This window comes from Peromyscus maniculatus, chromosome 6, assembly GCF_049852395.1.
Source record: "Peromyscus maniculatus bairdii isolate BWxNUB_F1_BW_parent chromosome 6, HU_Pman_BW_mat_3.1, whole genome shotgun sequence".
Lineage (NCBI taxonomy): Eukaryota > Metazoa > Chordata > Mammalia > Rodentia > Cricetidae > Peromyscus > Peromyscus maniculatus.
The window spans coordinates 74,898,867-74,920,284 of record NC_134857.1 but is presented as its reverse complement, the minus strand read 5'-3'; the positions used below and the strand labels follow the sequence as shown (position 1 = coordinate 74,920,284).

Sequence of the window (21,418 nt, the reverse complement as noted above, 5' to 3'; positions counted from 1 at the left end):
TTATTTATTATCTGTTTTATTATTTTTACATATCAGTTTCTAAAATGAAATTCCTGAGATCTAACTAGTGCTAGCTTCCCTGTTCCTCACTTACTCAATCCTGTAGCTGAGCCCTGGGCTTCAAAATCCTGGGTTCAAAATCCCGAAGCTCAGGACAGTCTAAAGCTTGCCATCAAGATCCTTATGGTTACACTCTTACCGCTCTCTCTCACACACACAGCCCTTCTTGCTTGGTAGGCCTGGCAGGGTGGAATGACCATGGGCTCCCAAAGCTGCTACTGACCCTTGGCTTCCTCATGAGGGAGCACTCACTTCACACGGTTTTCACTTACTATAGTGATGCCATGGTCATAGGTGGTATACAGTCACTAAAGAGATAATGCTAGATTCCGAGAAGCTGCTTGCCTGACTAATGTTAATGGGTTGCCATGTCACTGGAAGCCCTGGAAGCAGAGGCTGTCACATTTCTAAAATTAATTTTTTTAGTGTTCCCATGTGTGTATGGTTGTATGTGTGCACATGCTCCAGAACATGTCAGGGTGCACGTGTGGAGGCTAGGTGACAGCTCTGGAGTTGGTTCCAGTGACTGAGCAACAGCTTCAACCACTAAGCCAACCTGCCAGGGAGAGCTGCAGCCAACAGGAACATTCAGGCCCCAGACCCCAAACCGCCTGCCTGGAGATACTAAGACTGCAGAGCACAGGCAGTGCCGTTATCAAGGCTTCACCTATGTGAAGACGGGCTTCATGAAAGTCATCTGAGAGTGACAGAATGACAGTCTCTGCAGAACAAAAGATGCGTAAGACTGTGGAAACCAGGGACTGGGGAGATGACTCACTGTTAAGGGCACTGGGCTCCTCCAGAGGAGGAGTTACTTTTTAGCACTCATGAAGGCTTACAGCTACCTGTAACTCCAGTCCCAGAGGATCCCATGCTCTCCTATGGCCTCCACTGGCACTAGGCATACACAGACATGCAGGAAAAACACCCATGCACATAAAAAACAGAAGTTTGAGAAATCAGGTTGGAATGAGAAGAGAGGAAAGCTTGTGACTGGGGATTTCAAGTTTATCTCCATGGTCTCCCTCATCCTTTCCTTTGTGTTTTGAGTCACTGACTACCTTTGTGCCAGGCTCCATTATCTTCTGCTTTCTTGTTAAGGATGTAGTCACACTAACCTTCAATTCACCCACAGCACCATATGGCATCTACAGATCAGAACATATCATTCCTATCCTGCAAAATAAAATTCTTGCTGATTGTGGTAGCAAAGGCCTTTAATCCCAACACTCAGGAGGCAGAGGCAGGAAGATCTCTGTGAGCTCAAGACCAGCTTGGTTTACATATCAAGTTCCAGGACAGTCAGGGATACATAAAATGACCCTTTCTCAAAAAACAAAAACAAAACCCCCAAAACTCTTCAGTCTCATAATGAAGGACTGGTGTCACTGCCTGCTCCCCGAGGTTTGATCCCAATGAAACGTTTCCTCATCTTTCCTCCACAGCTCTAGCTGCCCTTGTTCTCCCTCACCCTTTTTCTGCTCATTCAAGTCTTCCCTACGTCCTCTGTTTCCGCCCTCATCTCCGCCAGCACTCATCATTTGGCTTAGTGTCACACAAACAAATCTTTCCTAAAAAGACCTTGTTTCACCAACTGAGGAACTACATGTGAAGGGACAGAGAAGACCCTTGTGAAAGATTAGGATGAAGGGCACAAGCCACTTACCTGTCCTTGACTTGCAGAAGGTAGCAGACCAAACAGTAGCCAGCACAACTTTGCACAAAGTTGCGCTGGGCACTGAGGAATGCCTCAGTGGTATAACTGCCATGTTCCTGTAGGAAGTAATCGAGCAAGGAGAGCTGTGACTGTTTCTTCACCTGGTGGATGGACACAGCGTTGACTACTGGTTCAATCATGCCGCTGTCTGCTGAGATCACAAGAATCTTATATGGCTTGATCCAGAGAGGCACCCGCTCCTGCTCCCAGATGGACTGTGAAGAGACACAAAGGATCCAGAGTGGCTCATCTATCTCCAGAGAATAATAAAATTTCTTTCCCCTCAACCTCTCCCTTGGTATCTTGAAGAGCATTAAGCAAGACTCACTGACCTACTAAGAACCAGGAAGTTTTTTGAGACAGGGACTCATATAGCCCAGGCTAGACTTGACTTCCTGATCCCCATCTCTACACATTCTAGGATTACAGGTGTATACAACCACAAACAACAGAACCAGGGAGTCTGAAAAGGAAGGACAGGGCCTGGCAAAGGGGAGAAACTATACATAGAGGTTAACGTAAGTTTGAACAACAACAACAACAAAATTGGAGTTTTAGGGGCAGAGAAAGCATCTCTAGAAAATGAAAATATGGAGCTGGAGAGATGGCTCAGTGGTTGAGAGCACTGCCTGCTCTTCCAGAGGACCTGGGTTCAATTCCCAGCACCCACATGGCAGCTCACACCTGTCTGTAACTCCAGTTCCAGAGCTTCTAACACCCCCACACAGCCATGCATGCAGGCAAAATGCCAGTGCACATAAAATAAGATTATAAAAATGAAAATACTACTGGATGTAGTGGCCTAAGCCTGTATTTCCAATATGTGGAAGGCAGAGGCAGGAGGATCAGGAGTTTGAGGCCAATGTTTAATAAAAGTGAGAGTCAGAGGTCAACCTGAGCTACATGAGATCCTGTCTCAAAAACAAAACAAAAAATTCAAGCACTTAAGCCATGTGCCACATACTGTAACCCACATACTGTAACCCTGGTATTGGGAAGCTGAGGGAGGAGGTAGTGGGCTGTGGTACGAGGACAGCTGACATTGGCTGAGAGTACAGAGGGTACAAAGCAAGTAACATCTGGCTGAGGCTGTGAGTGAGATCCTTTCTAAAAACAAAACCAAAAACCAGGACAAAGTTCAAGCCACCTCTACCCCTCAAAAAACCTACAAACAAGCCTGTCAGTGTTGGTGCACACCTTTAATCCCAGCACTTGGGAGGCAGAGGCAGGTGGATCTCTGAATTTGAGGCCAGCCTGGTCTACACAGCAAGTTCCAGGACAGCCAAGGCTACACAGATAACTCTTGTCTTGAAAAACCAAAAAAAAAAAAAGAAAAGAAAAAAAAAAAAATCAAACTCACACCCCCGCCCCAACCAACCAACCAAAAACTACAAATGTTACAAAGCACTGAATTGCACAGGTGAAGCCTCTTGCAGGTCACCAACCCAGGGAGACCAGGTGATCAGTCTCTCAACACAGTACAGCCAGGCCCAGCAGTTCACACCTGTAATCCTATTACTCAAGCGGAGGTATGAGGATTGTCATGAATTCAAGGCCAGCCTGGACTACATAATGAGTTCCAGGTAAATCTCAACTACAGAGTGAGACCATGTCTCAAAAAGACAGAGCAGAGCCGGGTGGTGGTGGTGGTGGTGGTGGCGGTGGCGGCGGCGGCGGCGGCGGCGGCGGCGCACGCCTTTAATCCCAGCACTCGGGAGGCAGAGCCAGGCGGATCTCCGTGAGTTCGAGGCCAGTCTGGGCTACCAAGTGAGTTCCAGAAAAGGCGCAAAGCTACATAGAGAAACCCTGTCTCAAAAAACCAAAAAAAAAAAAAAAAAAAAAAAAAAAAAAAAAAAAAAAAAAAAAGACAGAGCAAAGGCTAGAGAGATGGCTCAGGGATTAAGAGCACTTCCTGCTCTTGCTTAGGATTTGAGTTCAGTTCCTCCCACCCATGTGGCTTCTCACAACTGTAACTCTAGTTCTAGGGGCACCGGACACCCTGTAATGACCTCTATGGATACTGTACACATACATGCATGGAAAACACCCATACACATGAATAAACATTTTTTAAAAAGACAAAACAAAACCCAAATGCTGGAGCACAGAATAAACCCACCCATCCCGGATCATGGGAAGTTCTGACTTCAAGGACAAAGCCAAAGCCCAGTGCTGCCCGCATATAACCCAGCACTTGGGAGGTGAGGGCAGAAGGACCAGGAGTGCAAGGCCACCTTTGCTATAACTGGGTTCGAGGCTGGCCTGAACCCCGTGAGACCCTATGTGAAGTCACACTTCTCAGTCAAAAAAAGAAACTGACACTCAGTGGTCAGAACAGCGCAGATGTAGCTCCAGAGAGAACCAACAGAGGCCGCCCTAGAGCTCCGCATCATGTGGCTGTGCTGCTCTGGGGACAGGCAAGCCAGTTTCAGTTTAACTTTCCCATGCAGACCTGGGTAGGAGCAGAGAGCTCCCCGAGAAATCAGCCTGTGTGGTCCCTGGAGCGCTGGGGCTGCACCCAGGTTTTCACTGCCCCTCTCCCTGTGCGTTTTTGTTTCCTCTCCTCACCTGCAGTTGCTTCAACACCTGGAAAGCCAGCAGCTCCTGCCGAAGGTCATCTCCACACTTGACAATGACTGACAGGAGCCGCCAATTGGGAAGATGGCCGTAGGGGGAGCCTTCTCTGATCCTCCTATGAAGAAAGAAGTCCCAGGATAAGGACTCAGGCCGCAGTGGAAGTCTCAGGGAGTGTTTAGAGGTGGAAAGGCACTAGGGAGGCCGAAGTAAGCACCTGGAGATGCCTTGGAGCTCTGAGAGGAGTACCGAGACTACCCTCCACCCTCTACCCTCCTCACCGCACTTTCTCCTGCCAGGGCTCTTTGAGGGCGACTGCAGAAGGGTCTTCGGGGTCTCGTTTGAAGGCTGTGGGAGTGTGAGCCAGCTGTTCTGAAAGGCGCCGTCTAGCAGGAAGGAAATACACAATTTATTTGGAAGAGTTATTTCAGAGCTGCAATGCCTTTGTGCCCTTCTCCTTGCCACTGTTCCTAGAAGCATAATCAACAGCACTATTTTGCTAACCTGGTAGTTTGTGATCATGCAAAGAACCTGGCTTTCTTCATTCCTTTATCCCAATATTGATTCAGAAAGGGTATGACTCCAGAATCTGCATGTCCAAAAAGGTCTCCTCTCTCCCCTCAAAGTGAAGGATACAATTTGAGATCTCATTTTGATTCTTGGTTTTGGGTTTTTTCGTGGTGCTGGGAACTGAACCCAGGGCCTTGCACATGCTAGTCAAGTGCAACTTTGAGAAGCGATGCTTAAATGCCCTCTGAGGCACTGTCTTCTTTTTGGAACTCTCTTAAAATATCATTTCTTTTTGTAGTAGCTCAAGCAATGCCTCTATTGCACCTTGACTGCCTCAAGTATGGTGGCCCAAGGACAAGGACAGAATAATGAGATAAAGGAGAAAGACACAGGCTGATAGCTGGTGACTGGACACAGAAAAGGGATAAAGCTACAAGCAGAGCCTGGAAAAGAGGTTAAATGAAGGCTGATGTGATCTGGCCATACCGGATGTCCCCTGCTGCAATGAACACAGGCTCCTTGCTCTCCTGGCTGGTGATGCTGTCCACCGAGAACTGGGAGATGTTGTCACAGCTGTTGGTATGCACTTCAGGGAGCTGGGAAGAGCAGGTCAGAGGTGCTAAACACAAGATCCCTCTGGCCCGCCGGTCACTTGCCCCTAACTGTGGCGTACTGGCCTACCATTTCATTCTAGACTGCTCTCAAAGCCACCATGGTTCCACACCGTTATGGCCTTCTTGAGTTATGGATCTCACAGTGGTGTTCTCAAAGTGTGAACTACTCCATCATAATTCATGGAGATGGGTAGGAGATACAGATTCTCAGATCTCACTACCAGTCTAAATTGGAACTACTGGGGATGAAATCTAGAAGCCAGATTTTAGCAAATTTTCCAGATACCCCCAACACCCTTAAGTTTGTACACCATTGCCACAACTTTTGCAGAAATCATAATTTTTGACCTCATATTGAAAGCCCCATATGATTAGGGATGTATTATTCTCCCTCAGATTCTTCCAGACTAGGTTTCTTTGACTAGTTCTTCAATTTTTTTGTTTTGTTTTTTTCAAGGCAGGGTTTCTGTGTGTGTAACTCTGGCTGTCCTGGAATTTGCTCTGTAGACCAGGCTGGGCTGTAACTCTGATGTAGACCAGGCTGGCCTTGAACTCACAGAGACCTGCCTGCCTCCGCCTCCCAAGTGCTGGGATTAAAGGCGTGCGCCACCACCGCCTGGCTTTTTTTTTCTTTTTGAGAGAGGGACTCCCGTTTCTCAGGCTCCCTGCTTCCACTCAGGTGAGCCTCTACCTCCACCTTCGTCTCTTCAGCCTGACCCTCTAACCCACTTCTCCCTGTAACGCCTCTGCCAGGCTCAGCGACCTCGGCGCCGGCTAATGCACTTGTGCATCTTCATTCTTCTCCTTGAGTCGCTATGTCGAACCTCAACTGACTGTAAAAAGGTAGAGAGCTGTCTTTTTCACCAAATGCTGCTACATAAAATCTGCTCCGCTTGCCTTCCTCCAACCCCAGCATGGAGCTGGAATCTCTTCCCACAGCCAGCAGGACTGAATGAGTGCATGGCTCGTCAGGTCCTGTCAACCTCTCCAGCCTCATTCGTCACTGCTTCTCACCTCACTACACAGCCAACGCATACAAGTTTCTTTCAGTTTCTATCATGGAACTGAAATCCATGCTCCATTTTCTCTTCCAGTCTTTGTACACATTCATTCCTCTGTCTGAATGTTCTTTGTTTTGCTAATTCCAACCATGCTTCAGGCCTCAGCTGAAAGACTACTTCCTCCAGGAAATCTTTGACTCCCACCCCAAGTCTGGAGTAAATACCAACTCTGGGTACTTCCATAATGTCTCATGCTCCCCTCGACAGTGCAGATCACACAGTACTACAACTACCAGCTGTCTGGTCTGATTCTCTGTTAGGTCATAAATTCCTTGCAGGGATAAGCCAAGTCTTGTTCACTAGCATACAGTATTCAGGTGTGGAACACAGAAAGCCCTCCATAAACACTTTTTAAAAAAAAATTTTCAAGAAAGGTACAGACTGGGCTCAAATTCTCTATGTAGCCAAGGCTTGCCTTAACCTCGAACCTTCTGCCTCAACCTTTCAGGTGCTGGGATTATAGCTGTGAGTCACTACATACAGATATTAATATTTCTCTCTTTTTGAAATATTTATGTATATGAGTGTTTGCCTATATGTGCACCATGTACATACAGTGTCCACAGAGGCCAGAAGAGGGCGCTGGTCCTCTAAAACTAGAATTACAGACAGTTGTGAGCCACTACAAAGGTACTGGGAACTGAACCCAAATCTCTACAAGAGCAGCCAGTGCTCTTACTGGGAGCTATGTCTCCAGCCCCTTTATATATATATGTAATTTATTTGTTTTTGGTTTTTAGAGACAGGGTTTCTCTGTGTAACAGCCCTGGCTGTCCTGGAACTCACTTTGTAAACTGGGCTGGCCTCGAACTCAGAGACCTGCCTGCCTCTGCCTCTTGAGTGCACCACCACTGCCCAGTTCCCTTTATGTATTTGACTGAACACATGAATGGCTTGTCAGTCTCTGCTGATCTAAATCGACTTTGTGTAGCAGGTGTTCCATAAATGTTTTATCACATCTCCCTCCTCGCCTGGTCTAGATGTTCCTCCTGCAGAAGAACAAGCTTGAACCTATTCCAACCAGCTGTTCAGAGCCTCTCCTTCTCACACCCCTCACCCCCTACAACGTTCATCGGGGTGCTTGCCACCCCTGCTAACAAGTGTCACCCCAAATGTATTACAAGCTCTTAGGGAACAGGTGCTGGGCCCCCAGTGTTGTCTCCTTGGCGCTCCCTCACCTCCACCTGTAGCTCGCCTATATCATCCACCGACCAGGCTTCATCGTCATTGTCATAATTGGGCACTGTGCTGAAGCTGCCAGCCCGCTGCTCATGAGTGATGCCACATTCAGGCAGGTTCTCTACGGACCGTGTGCTCCGAATTCGGTTCTCAGGAATCCGGGCAGGAACACTAGTTGTGTCGAAGTTTTCACATTCAAGAACTTCCACGTAGATCAGGTAGGGAGCCTGGGTGGGTGGGTGGGGGAAGACAGCATTTGCCACTACCTCCCCGTCTAAATTTCATTGACATAGTTTTTTGTTCCAACCCTCAACAGTAGTCCCTTATGACTGTGAGCAACATGCACAGGTAGGAACTTGTGATACCACCTGCATAAAACATTTGGGGAAAGGGTACTGCAAAGGCTTCCAAGCTTATCATCAGGGCTTCAAATGCACATGTACAATTTGGAAAACTGTTCCAACTGTCAATGGCAGTTGAAGCTCTGTGGGCTTATGCTAAAGTCAGGGCCTAGGGAAGCAGACACAAAAAAACTGGATAACGTGATATGTGTCCCAAGGAGAGTCCTAATTTTCAATACTTCCTCTGAGAGGAGAATCTGAACCATGAGCACCATCATTCCTGTGAGCAGACAAACACAGCTTGTTTTTTCTAGCATGAACTGGGCATATTTCTTTCCTTTCTGCCCACTTTGACCAAAAAAGTCTTATAAAAATGTCCCTTTACCCACATGGTGGTTGTACCTGGATAGCCTGAAAGTCAGAGAGGCTGGAAGAGCTTCTCAAAGGAGGACAAGGAGTGGGTGGGAAGCCATTCTCAAGGATGGCATGAGATAAACTGAAACTGGGCTACTTTGGCCCATAAAAGCAAAACCCAAGAAGTCAGGCAGGAGGGTTCTTGGGTTCTGGGCATCACAGGAGCAATGAGGTCGAGTCACAGTTAATACATGCACCATAACTAAAGTCTCCAGCATGCTGGTAGGGAACAGAGCCTGAGGAGTCAAGGGGATGCAGTCAGATGAGGGGAGGCTCTGGGCCAGAGCCCACTTACCTTGTCCTTGGAATTGAGGACAACAGCCTGTGTGTGGGGCACACGGACCACGTGGTGGTCAAAGCCAGCAGTGGGCAGCCAGACTCGGGCAGGGAGTTTATGGTTAAGCAGGGAGAGTTCTGAGATCAGCCTTTGTGTTTTCTGCTCTTTGGTGGGGAGCGTGGCTAGCCGTTTGCCGATTGCCATCAAGGACTTGATAAATTCTCGTTCAGGGGCCAGCCGGACAGGCTAGAGGGTTGGATGAAACAAAAGATGGTAAAGATGACACTGAAAAACAGCGGCCTATCCCTCTTATTTGCTTCTGGCCAGGGCCCCAGTATTTAAAGAACCCCAGGAAAGGGGCTACCTTTGGCCATGGTAGGAATTTTCACCCTCCTTTTCTCAGCTTGAACTGGGAAGAACCAACACATTCCCTTCTCTGAGCTAATTGCTAGGGACCCAAGATGGCCTGAACTCAGCACACTGGGATAGACCATTTTTTCTTGGACTTGAGTCCTTCCTCAAAGACTGCCCTAAGCCTTTGGTGCAGGCAAGGGGACAAGGTCTAGAGAGGCCACCAAGGACCTCAGACGGAAGAGCTCATACTCATCTCAAGAACAGGGTTATCCTTCCTCCTGACTGGGCCCTCAGGCTGGCTGTGCCAAAGGGCTCTGCCAGACCTCACAAGACTAGGAAAAGTGGCCTGAATCAGTATTTCCCCTTTCAAAGAAGGAAAATGTTCTTCATCCTAAAACTTCTGTTGTTCTCCATGGCACATAACCCAATTACCCCACATTCTCGTCAGGGCTAAGTACACAAGCAGGGGATGAGAAGAGAACGAGCAAACTGTATTGATGAGGATATAACCAGGGGGAAGAAAAGGCAGGGGGAGGGTGGTGCACACAGGTGGATGGAGACAGCAACAGCTCCTTTTAACCCTTGGTGGCCCTTCTGAAGGCCTGTCTCTAGCATTCCTCCCTGGGTCCTCTTCCCCTGCCTTTCAGAGGCTGGGCTCCCCATTTTAGTTCCTTGTGGTAGGCTTGGTTCCTCATGCCAGGTGTTTCAGCAGTTTCTAGAAAGGCCAAGGTAGGGTGGGGAGAAAGATGGACTCAGATAGACATGATGAAGAGCTCTCCTAGTCTAAGCCTGTCTACCATAGGGACCCTTTTTCAAGACAGCCACAAAGCTGGCCAGAGAGGTGCACGCCTCTAATCCTAGCACCTTGAAAGTCAAGGCAAGGAAGATCACAAGTGTGGGCTATAGAAAAGAACTTGATTCAAACAAACAAAACCCCCATATGCTGGGCTTGGTGACTCACATTCTAGCTCTTGAGAGGCTGAGGCAGGAGGATTGCCACAAATTCCAAGCCATCCTGAGTTAGTGATTACTAGGTCAGCCAAGACTTAAATACCAAGACACTGAAAAACCAACAGATGTTTACTACACAACTCCGTATTTCATCACGTCTCCTCAGCTGTAGAGAACAATCTCTCTTCTTACTCTTCCTTTCTGCTCTTCTCATTGAAATAGTATTTCATTTACCAGGCTTTTCTCTACCCCCCACCGCCCTCCCCCCCAACCCCCCTTTTTTTTTGGTTTTTCGAGACAGGGTTTCTCTGTGTAACAGATCTGGCTGTCCTGGAACTTTGTAGATCAGTCTGGCCTCAAACTCTCAGAGATCCACCTGCCTCTGCCTCCTGAGTGCTGGGAGTAAAGGCGTGTGCCACTGCCTGGCTTCTCCCTCTTTCTATTTCTTTGCTATTTTTGTTTGATTGTTTTGTTTTTTGAGACAAGGTTTCTCTGTGTAGTTTTGGTGCCTGTCCTGGATCTCACTCTCTGTAGCCCAGGCTGGCCTTGAACTCACAGAGATTTGCCTGGCCCTGCCTCCCGAGTGCTGGGATTAAAAAGGCGTGCGCCACCACCGCCCAGCTTTTTTTCTTTTCTTTTCTTTTCTTTCTTTTTTTTTTTTTTTTTTTAAGACAAGGTCTTGCTATGTAGCCCTGTCTGGCCTGGAGCTCTCTATATAGACCAGGCTGGCCTTTTAACTCACAGAAATCCTCCTGCTTCTACCTTCTCAGTGGTGGGATTAAAGATGTATACCACTATACCAAGCCTCTCACTGTTCTGATAGAGAAGTTCTACCTTTACTGCTCATACTACAAGAAAGAAAAAAGAAAAAAAAGAACATCTTTTGTTTTCTTTTTTTTGAAATTAAGAACAAACTTTATTCAAGACTTCTTTTGTTAATGAAAAATTTGTTTTAAGAATTTCATACATGAGTATACTATATTTATATCATTTCTACCCTTCCCATGTCCCTCCAACTCCCTTATGAATTCATCATCTCTTCTATAATAAAAATTATTTTTTTGAAAGTAGATTTATTCAGACACACTGGGAGCAGAAAGACCCAGTTTCTGTCTACCTTTTCTGTAATAGTGTTACAGTATTATAAAAAGATGAAACTACTGGGCATGGAAATTATTTTTGTTTTTGAGACAGGGTCTCACTGTGTAGCTCCAGCTACAGAGATCCACCTGCCTTTGCCTCCCAAGTGCTGAGATTAAAGGCACATACCACCACACGTAGATAAGTCTTTAAAAATTATTTTATTTTATGTGTATGGGTTTTCTGTCTACATGTCTGTATACCATATGTGTGCAGTGCCTATGGAGGCCGGAGAAGGCATCAATCCTCTGAGACTGGAGTTACAGGTGGTTGTGAGCCATCCTCTAAGTGCTGGGAATCAAAAGCAAGCCCCCTGGAAGAGCAACCAGTGCTCTTAACCATTGAGTCATTTTTCCAACCTCTTACTATTATTTTATACATCTAATACTAAGTCCAATTAGTGTTATGGCTGGCCACTTAGGATTGGGAAACCTATCATGGGGCTTATTCCTGGAGACAACGGTTCTCTCTCCCAGCAGCTACTGCTGGCTGTAGCACTTCATCTAGGGCAGGGCCTTGTTAAGTTTTCCCCACCCAGAGGCTTCTCCTGAGAACCGGGCAACCACGTCCCCTAGACGTGTGGGATCTACGATGGGAGGAGCTATGCTGGCTTAGAGCCCTGCACAGCAGCAAGGACGGGAAGCTTTGGGGACAGGGTTGAAGGAGAAAAAGAAAATGAAATTGGACTTCAAGGATCCCTAGAAACATCCTGGGGGCCTAACACAGCAAAAAAAAGGACGAGGCCCTGGGTTCCACCCCAGAAAGAGAGGGTGTGTTTATGGAGGGCGATTGAGATCTGAAGACTCATGCCTTTATCTTGATCCCTGAATCCATCCACTCAGGTGGCAAAGGGTCACTGTCCAAAGGACCCTCCACCCCATCCAATTTAGTCATCTCATATTAGAAAAGGCAGAATTCTTTTCCATCCTCAAATCAGCCTTTCAGTTGTAGACCCCTATGTTACCTAGCCACACTGGACATGACCCCAGGCCTCCAAAAAAGAGGCTCTGCCACATGGGAGGAGAAGGGATCATGATTAAAAGGGGATCAGCACAGAAAATAGAAAACAGTGGGTAGACAAAGAATAAAATATATATATATAAAAAATTAAATTATCCAAACTCCCAGAGGGTCCAGCATTTCCTCTCACGTCTCTGCCAGGAACAAGGTCCAAGACCCTGTAGGACCAGAGGGTCATGGTTTAGTCCAGAGGGAGTAAGAAAGGAGAATAGGGATTAAGGGACATCCTGGGCAGTGGGCTGGGGAAAGGGAAGAACTCAGACCTGGAAGAAATGAAGTTAAAAAGGAAAACCAGTTGTGGGAAGGCAAAACTTTCCCTCAGGCCAGTTCCTGTTTGTTTTTGGAGTTGGCTCAGCCAGCACAGAGCCTAACATTTAGAAAACTGAAAAAATAAATTCTGATGGCAGAAGTCATGGGGAAAGGGTTCTGGGTGGGAGAATGGGGTCCTGGAGGTTTCTGCCAAACAGTCCTTGGCTCTAATCCAGGAATAATTCTACCTGTCCCAGCTGTCTGCTCCAGAGGCCTAGGAGCAGAAGAACATTTCAGCTGCTGTCTTTGAGCAGAGGATCAGCTGAACCTGTCTGGGCCGGGGCTCAGGGCATTGGCCCGCAGGTCTGGGAAGCCTGGCAGGGAGACGCTAACCTCCTGGAATTAAAGGGCCTTCACTGGTCATAGAAGACATAGGACGGAGAGGAAATGCGGCCGCAAGGAGCTGCCACCCAGTCCCAGCCTGGCCCCACTTACGGAACTGAATGAATTATCAATACTCTCGGTGCTGGAGGAGAGCTCCTGGGAAAGGGCCAGAGGGCAAGGGGAGAAGGGTGGGGTCGGGGGAGGGAAAGAGACAAAGGCAAAGAATTTAGCTCCAACTTGGATCATAACTGCTTCGCTTGTGCAGCATATCTTTCTGCTTTAGTGAAAGATGGTCAGCCTGGACACGCCACTTGCCCAGAGTCTAGACATTTGGGGGATGTTGGAAGGCAAGCTCGGACCTTGAGATCAAGAGGTGAAGGCAAAGGCACTTGGTTTTCTATTTTATCTTCTATTCTTGCCTGAACAAACCTTCCCTTTAGATCAAAACCCTAGAGCTGGATCCCTAGTGCAGTGAGTGCCTGGCCAGGGTTCACTTCTTTCCGATCACCCACTCACATGCTTTCAACCAACCCTTCTCTAGGGGACAGCCACCAACTGCACGACCCCTGGACTAGAAAGTCTAGATTCCTCTAGTTTCCTGACCATCTCAGGCAGAGTTAACCCTTCAGGTGTACAGACCTCCTTAGTCAGCCCCAGGATCACCCTAAGTGTGTGACAAAGGGCATCCCAGACCCATGAACCTGAAACCTGTGGGCTGGATGCTCACATCTTCATCAGTCTCATTAAACCCATTAACCCTCTGGCTTCCTGTCGGACTGCTGCACATGACACTGAATACATGACATTTCTGGACTGACGTTGGACAATTAGGTCATAGCTAAATCCACTGAAGAAAGCTAATTAGCAGGGCAGCTGCAGTCTTGATCCCAGCCCAAAGTCTGATCCCAATAATCTAAACATCACCCCAGCTGAGTGCAGTGACACACGCCTATAATCTCAGTATTTGGCAGGCCAAGGCAGAAGGATCAAGAGTTCAAGGCTAGCCCAGGCTTCATACTGAGAGTCTTTCTTAGGAAACAAACAGAACATTAAAAAAATAAACGCTCCCCGTCTCCTTTGCTCAGCTGTTATCTAGGAACCAAGTGCGGGCAGCACACCCAGGAGCTGCGGAGAGTACTCACACCCTGGGCCAGCCAGGGCTCTGTCCAGTCCACCAGGGCAGGCAGGCGGCGGCACAGAATGTGTGCACAAAGGCAGGAGGGGAGGGTGTGGACTACGAGGCAGGGTCTTTTAGAGTTTGCAGAGCAAGGAGGTAGTGGGCACTGCACTTCTTCTCTACAGTCAGCATCTGCTTAATTCAACTCTATGGCTGAAGGTCGCAGTAGACGTGCTACGTTTGGGTTTTCCTTCATGAAACTGGGCAGGAGAGCATTTACAGGGTGTAGCCACACTTGGAAACACCCCGCTAAGGCCACAACTCTTCTACTTTGAGTAGCAGTGGGAGGGAGGATTGAGACAGTGAGGCTGGCAGAATGTGTTACAACCTACTTGTTCAATTTCTACACCTCAGCTAGCTGGGAAAGAGGAACAGGCAGGAGATTGGCTCTAGCTGATCCTCTCCCAGACGAGAGCCGGTGGACTCATGAATGTCCATGGCGGGCAGGAGGATATCGTGATCTGTTCCTCTCCTCCTACTCCCGAGGCCTGAGTCATTTGTACTGAGTCAGCTTTGGGGAGTAAAGCTGAAGCCAAGAGCTGACATCACACCTTATCAGGCTGGGAGGGCTTCCAGTGTGACATGCAGCAGATTTCTCTGTACAAAGGTTACAGTCCTGAAAAGACAAAGCTATCTGTCTGGAGTGTCATTATGTAGAGAGGATAGAATTAGGGGGTGGTACCTAAATCACTTGTGCCCCCCCCCCCAACTCTATGCCAAAATATTTATCATTTGGCTACAAACAGGAAGGAAAATTGAGGCTGATAAGAACTGCTTTGAAGGTTGGGCGTGTGTGTGTGTGTGTGTGTGTGTGTGTGTGTCAGATGTGAGAAATCAATGCTAGAACCCTCTGTAAGGAGCATGAAGGAATCCTCATAAGAAAATGGAAACTTCTGAGATCTGGCCAGTGAAGAAGAGCTTTGTAGGGAGACTCCAGGCAGGAAGTAGCCCTGGGCCTCTTCCCTGAGGCCCCACCTCACTTCTGGGAGCTTCTCCATAGTGGGAGGAGCATGGGATTAAGCAAAACCCAAAGGAAAACTGAGACTGGGAGCAGAGAGGGTAAGGCCCCACCCAGAAACTCTCCTTCTTTACAAGATCTTGCTTGGGCTCTAAAAAAATCTGTAGTTCATTTTAATAAGATATGTATGTACTGACTGCCTCTGGAAACAACTTTTCAAGAAAGACACGCTGACAAGCTCCTCATATTGGAGCTTTGGTATTAGACTATCAGTTCTAGTCCAAGAACAGTATTTTATCCTCCATCCTCTGCTGCCTTTGGGACAGAACTCTGCACACTGTACAAGCAACTAGTTGTTTAGTGAGTCAGTGTTTCATGACAAGGGGGGAAGAAAAGGAAGACCAATTCCCTTGGCACCTCAAGCACAAACCTTTGATAGACATATCCTCAAAATGTCAAGAGGACTGGCAGAAACCCCTGAGTTTGGCTCCATGCCTAGAAACCTAGTGGTATTTATGTTTGTGTTCTCTGTTTCTCTTTCATGCTTTCACGTTTCCCAAGGAGCCTCAGTGGATTCAAGTGTCTCTCTGCCAGCATCAGCTAACCCAGGAGGGCCTGGGGAGGTGCTATCTATCTCCCTTCCTTCCTTCCTTCCTTCCTTCCTTCCTTCCTTCCTTCCTTCCTTCCTTCCTTCCTTCCTTCCTTCCTTCCTTCCTTCCTTCCTTCCCTCCCCGGACCTAGTGATCAACTAGGAGCCAGGCGGGGAAGAACAGCAACTGGAAACCCCACCCTGGAGATTTAAACACTCATAGAATACCTGCCTCTCAGAGCCATCCATAATCCTGCAGCAGAAGTTAGATGCATAGGAGAGGGACCCCAGACCAGCACAGGGTAAGAGAAACCCTAAGGCCTCTGCTTTTCTGGTCCTAAGATGAAGACTAAAAAATAGATACAGGGAAAAGTCAAGCCAGACAAGAGGCACCAATGAATCCCCTCCCAGATGCGCACACGCACTCCGACCAGATCTGATTTTAGATGAGGCAGTTCTTTCAGAGAAGTTCAAGCCTTCCGGGCCCTAAGGTCCACCACGATCTGGAGGGTTCTTCTTGCTCTGCAATAACCTCCCTTCCTAGACCCTGGACTCTGCTGCAAAGCTCAGACAGAAATGAAATCAGTCCACTCTACTTCCCGTAATAGCTCGGGCTTTGTCTGTACACAGATGTGGAAGTGCAGACTGTCACATCCTGGGCTCTTCTTCCCCCATGACCTCTTACAGCTGGGATCTGGGGGAACAGATGCTGAGGAATGACCGAGGCAGCTCAGCTGAGTGACTATGAGCACGAACTGTGGACTGGGCTCCTGGTCTAACAGTCACTAGTTGAGTGACCTTAGTAAAGGCATTTAACTTCTCTAAGCCTGGTTCCTCACTCGTGAAATAACACCAGGTAGAGTTGTGAGGGGTCCACATACATTGTCTGGCCTGCTGCCTAGCATATCAATGGTCAATAAACAGTGGCACAGTTAGCTTTAGTACCATTAAAATATCACAACAGAATACATTTCCAGGGAGAGCAGCCTCCAAATTCCCCTTGCCTACTGCTTTTCCTTTCTCTAACTACTCTGACTTCCCTCCACTTGAAAGAAACTTTTCTGTATAAAAAATGTGGGTGGTTTACACCCCACAGAGCCAGATGCCAGGACCATGGGCATAAGCTTTCCAACAGTGCAAATTCATTGTTTTTCCTTTTTTCTTTTCTTTTAAACCCCTTCTTTTCTAGGCTCAGCTGGCAGCCAGAATGGGAGCCTGCCAACAGTGAAATCAGAGATGAAGACTGGAGCACCATTAGTCTGGCTGGGACACCAGGCCACTGAACTTGGCTATCCACTGGGCCCTTTCCCCACAAACTGTCCAGATGTATAGCACATGGTGGTGCTAAGCTCTTGACCACTCACTTCCTGCTCTCTATCAATATTGGGTAGCCTGCTACCGCCGAGTTTCCTTTTCTCCGTCTCAGCTCCTCAACCAGGCATTAGACTTACTTTGCCAAGGCTATTTCTCTCTTCCCTTTTTGTTTATCTCCAACGAAGGCAGGACATTCTGTTGAGGTCCCACTGGTAGAGAATAAACTTTACCCTATGTTAGCAAAAAGTAGGATCTTTGGGGAGTGAGGGGAGGGGATTATGAGGAATGGCCAGAAGTAGTTGGTGTACTAGTTAGCATCCTTCCTCTCCCAGCACAGAAAAAGCACAGCCCCTTTTCCTTCCTTGTGGGCTGCTGGGACCTCAGCCAGGCCAGGCCTCAAGCAGGGTGCATCAGGCCTGTACCACAGTTCTTAGTGTGTGGTTAATGGAATGACAGCACAGTTTAGTGAAAGCCAACTCTGGACTACATCAGGAGGATCAGCCCTGCCATTAGCTAGATGACCTGAGGCAAGTCACTTGATCTCTCTACTCTCTGAATTTTTCCTCTGTGAAATGAGGCCATTGGAATACATGAATTCTAAGGTCTTTTTCCATCCTAACATTCCATCCTTCTAACAGTGAAATGGAACAGAAGGGAGGACAGAGAACAGAGTGACCCCAAGTAAGATGTCCTGTCTCCATGCAACCCTCGGACACCTTGCCCTTCTGTCCCTCCCCCAATTTACCTCATCTTCATTCTCCACTTTAGGGTTGCTGGCTGTTCGTTTCAGGTTGCTGCTGAGACTTATGCTGACTGTAGCATCTGACTTGGAGCGCTGGTGAGTCCTTTTGGAAGGAGACAGCCCTGTGTCAGGGGCCGGGCTCAAAGACGGCAGCTCCCTCTTTCGGTGAGCTGGCTTCAGCTCATCTGAGAGGATTAGCTTCCGTAACTTGGTCCCTCGGGAGTGTCGTTGGGTGGAAATGTGCATGTCTGAAGAGTAGGCCCCAAGCAACAGGGCACATTGGAGGGAAAAGTTGATGCTCTGGCGACATCGGTGGACTATGTAGGGTTTAATGGCATCGCCCACGTCCTCATCCATGTGAATATACATGTTAAGCAACTGGGGCAAATAGAAGTCCACATCCTCATTGCGAAAGCAGAAGAGGCGGTTGCCAATGTAGGCCTGCACTCCAGGCTCCTTGGAGTTGTACAAGTATGAGATGGCCATGGAGATGTCAAACAGTTTTGACTCGAACAGCCTCAGGAGCCAAGACTGTTTGGCCGAGTTGTTTTGTCGTCGTCTTCTCGCTCCTTTGGCTGTGCCGGGGGCCACAGTGGCCTCCATCTCATCTTCTTCCTCCCTGATCTGGGCAGGTGGATCATCTAGGCAACGGATCTCATTGTCCACGCCATCCCCATTCACCAGCTCCAGCGGGGTACCTTTACTAGAGATGGCTACACCTCCATGCAAAAGCTTGACTTTCTCCAGCACCTCCTGGCAGGCCTTCTGGGCCACCTCAGGGTCAATCACTGACAGTTCCCCGACCCCCTCTGTGATGACGCTTAGTAAGGAGCCCCCATTATTCCCTGATGGGCTAGGAGTAGGCTCAGAAGTTGGCTTCAAGGTGGCTGGCTCCACTACCATGTCTCCCATGGCTACAGCCAGACTTGGAGCTTCCAAGCTAGAGGAGGGAGACAAGAACAGAAAGGGACACACACACACACACAGTGGTTAGTGGCGTCATATTCAGCTCTTCCCTTTCCCATGAAGCCTGCCCAAGCACCTCCTCCCTCCTGTCCTTCAGCATCAGAGAAGTCATCTCAACAGAAATCTCCCTCCCTGCCTCCACTTCTGATCACTGCATATCATTCCTTCTGTACTCACTCAAACTAGCCTCGGTTCTTAGCTTGCGTGTGCAAACAGGTGAGATAGTTATACGGTCTTTTAAGTTTTTCAGCACACTGGGGAGCAGCTCGGTCTTATTCTCTTTTCTTTAAATACTGTTTTCTTGTTCTTCCTGTGTCACCTTCAAATGCCTGTAGTGATACTTTTCCTATTTAAACTATTATCTACTTATTCATAACATATTTCACACACAAGTTCTCTGCTTCTCTCTTTATTTAGTATCAAAGTGTTATTGTCTTCTGAGACAATCTTATACCCAGGCTGGCCTTAAACTTGTAGTGATCCTCCTGCCTCAGCCTTCCAAGTACTGGCATTATAGGTACTAGTTACTACTCCTGACTGTGGTTACAGACACAGTGCCCAGGGAATAAGAGCCAGCAAACACTACACTAGGCTTCCCTTAGTGGAGAGCGTATCTAAGCAGCCATCGTCAGTCTTGCAGACGCTGTACCCTTTTTCTGCAGGTCTGCTTGCCGACACTATACCCTCGCTCTAGGTTTATAAGCCGTAAAACTTAAACACACCATGTATCTTCTGTTTCAGTTTCGTCAACTGCAAATTGAGAAAAAAAAATAATTACTTCACATTGCTGCTGTACAGAAGACAGACATAAACTTATGTGGATGAAATAATTTAACAGTTTCTGGCACGAGGTGGCACTCAATAATGCTAGTTGAATTCTAACCCTGTAAAAGGTTACTAAACAGTGTGTGCATATGTGCTATTATGAGGGACATGAGCTGCACTGTTTTTTTGTGATTCTTTAAAAATTTATGACCACTTTTCCCTCCCCGTACTATCCCTTCCCCACTCTCAGGTACAAACTCCAGGAACTGGAAGGGCTGTAAAAGACAAAAAGAAATCAGGACTCATGGGTCTCTAACTTCTGAAAAACCAGGGACACACAGGAGTTGAAACTTGGCTCTCTCTCGGGATGGACTAGAAGTAGTCAGAGAACACTGCTGGTGAAAGCCACGGATCCTCCAGGAGCCTTCAGAGTGTCACCAAACCAGATCAGAAGAGTGAGCGAAAAGCAGAAGAAAAGGATCTCAGAGTGACCAGATCAGGAGAAAAGTCTACAACACTGTGTCAGATGATTCTGGCTTTAGAATCTGGATATAGCCATCAGTAGACTCAGAGACCTCTTTCCAAATAAAGAGAGCATCCAATGCACCACTTTAGAAGAAGGGAGAGGCTTCTGTAGAACCAGAAAGTAAGTAATTTCCAGCTGGGCATGTGGTGGCGCACGCCTTTGATCCCAGCACTTGGGAGGCAGAGCCAGGCGGATCTCTGTGAGTTCGAGGCCAGCCTGGTCTACAGAGCGAGTTCCAGGATAGCCAGAGCTACACAAGAGAAACCCTGTCTTCAAAACAAACAAACAAACAAACAAACAAAAAAGAAAGTAAGTAATTTCTAAGTGTTTAGAACATTATTCTTTGTTCCAGCGAGGCTGGGGTATCTATACCTTGGGTGAGTAGAAAAGGAGTGCTCAGTATATGTTTTTCTGGTCACTCTGAAGAACTTTTGTTTTTTCCCTGGACAGGGGTCTCGTGAATTTCAGGCTGGCCTTGAAGTCACTATATAGTGGAGGATGATTTTAAACTTGTGATACTTGTGCCTCATTTCCCAAGTGCCAGGGTTAGAGGCATGGGCCTGTGTGCCTGGTTTGATTGAATCCAGGGCTTCATACATGTTAGGCATGCACTCTACCAACTAAGCTGCATCTCCAGCTGCAGAAGCCTTACTTTCTGCCACCTTCCTTCCACTGATGCGTCTTTTACCTTAGAAGCGTTCAGTTACTGTCATTTGCCCAATATCACACAGCCCAGTTCTCTGCCTCCCAGGAATAGTACCAAAGCTTTGCAGAAAGACTGATGGGAAAACTCTTCAACTTCAGATACCAACAGAAAGGGAAACTTGACTAACTTTCTCTCTACTCTGTCGAGCAAGAAAAGTATCTCTGTACTCCTGATGAGGTCTGGGCTTGGTATCAATATGAAGGAGGCAGCCTTTCACTAGACTCTTTCCCAGAGTTAGGCAGTGCCTCTGAGCAGAAGAACCAGCATGGCTGCCTATGTGGATTGCACAGGAATAATAATAAAGCAGCTTTAATCACTCCTGCCACACCTCTGTAGGGAACTTTCATGACTGAGACCTTTACCTTCTAGGTCTTCTAGCCTCAATCAACTCTGTTCAACTATCTCTTTTTTCTCAGTATCTGTATGCCTGACTCATCCTTCTCTTTTCTAGTTCAGAGACCTCTTTTTTTTTTTTTAAAGATTTATTTATTATGTATACAGTGTTCTGTCTGCATGTACGCTTGCAAGCCAGAAGAGGGTACCAGATCTCATCACAGATGGTTGTGAACCACCCTGTGGTTGCTGGGAATAGAACTCAGGACCTCTGGAAGAGCAGCCAGTGCTTATAACCGCTGAGCCATCTCTACTGCCCTAGAGACTTCTAAATCACAAAGCTCCTAAAAGTCTGCTTTTCAAAACCTTAAAGGAGATCTGGTGTGGGGTGCAGAACTGTAATCCCTGAGAGTCAGAGGCAGGAGGATCAAGAACAAAAGTTCAGTTATATAGCAAAGCAAGTTCAAGGCCCAGTTTACATGGTATAATCTAAAGAG

The 21,418-nt window shown here is 47.5% G+C and overlaps 1 protein-coding gene across 8 annotated transcripts in view; it reads right to left on the bottom strand.

The window, feature by feature from the left end:
• The window catches only part of Pi4kb (phosphatidylinositol 4-kinase beta), a 34,250-nt gene that overhangs the window by 6,107 nt on the left and 6,725 nt on the right, over window positions 1–21,418 (bottom strand). For 2 of the 8 annotated variants that reach the window (XM_076574530.1, XM_006994789.4), the window contains exons 2-10: window positions 19,314–19,341; window positions 17,629–18,565; window positions 12,957–13,001; window positions 8,766–8,993; window positions 7,715–7,942; window positions 5,348–5,457; window positions 4,633–4,737; window positions 4,346–4,469; window positions 1,727–1,992 (exon numbers count right to left, since the gene is read on the bottom strand). In XM_076574530.1, the coding sequence (XP_076430645.1) occupies window positions 1,727–1,992; window positions 4,346–4,469; window positions 4,633–4,737; window positions 5,348–5,457; window positions 7,715–7,942; window positions 8,766–8,993; window positions 12,957–13,001; window positions 17,629–18,537 (2,015 nt within the window). In that variant the 5' untranslated portion in view covers window positions 18,538–18,565; window positions 19,314–19,341. The remainder of the gene's footprint in view (window positions 1–1,726; window positions 1,993–4,345; window positions 4,470–4,632; window positions 4,738–5,347; window positions 5,458–7,714; window positions 7,943–8,765; window positions 8,994–12,956; window positions 13,002–17,628; window positions 18,566–19,313; window positions 19,342–21,418) is intronic. The other 6 variants (XM_015988302.3, XM_076574531.1, XM_042279491.2 and 3 more) reach the window with 3 other exon arrangements.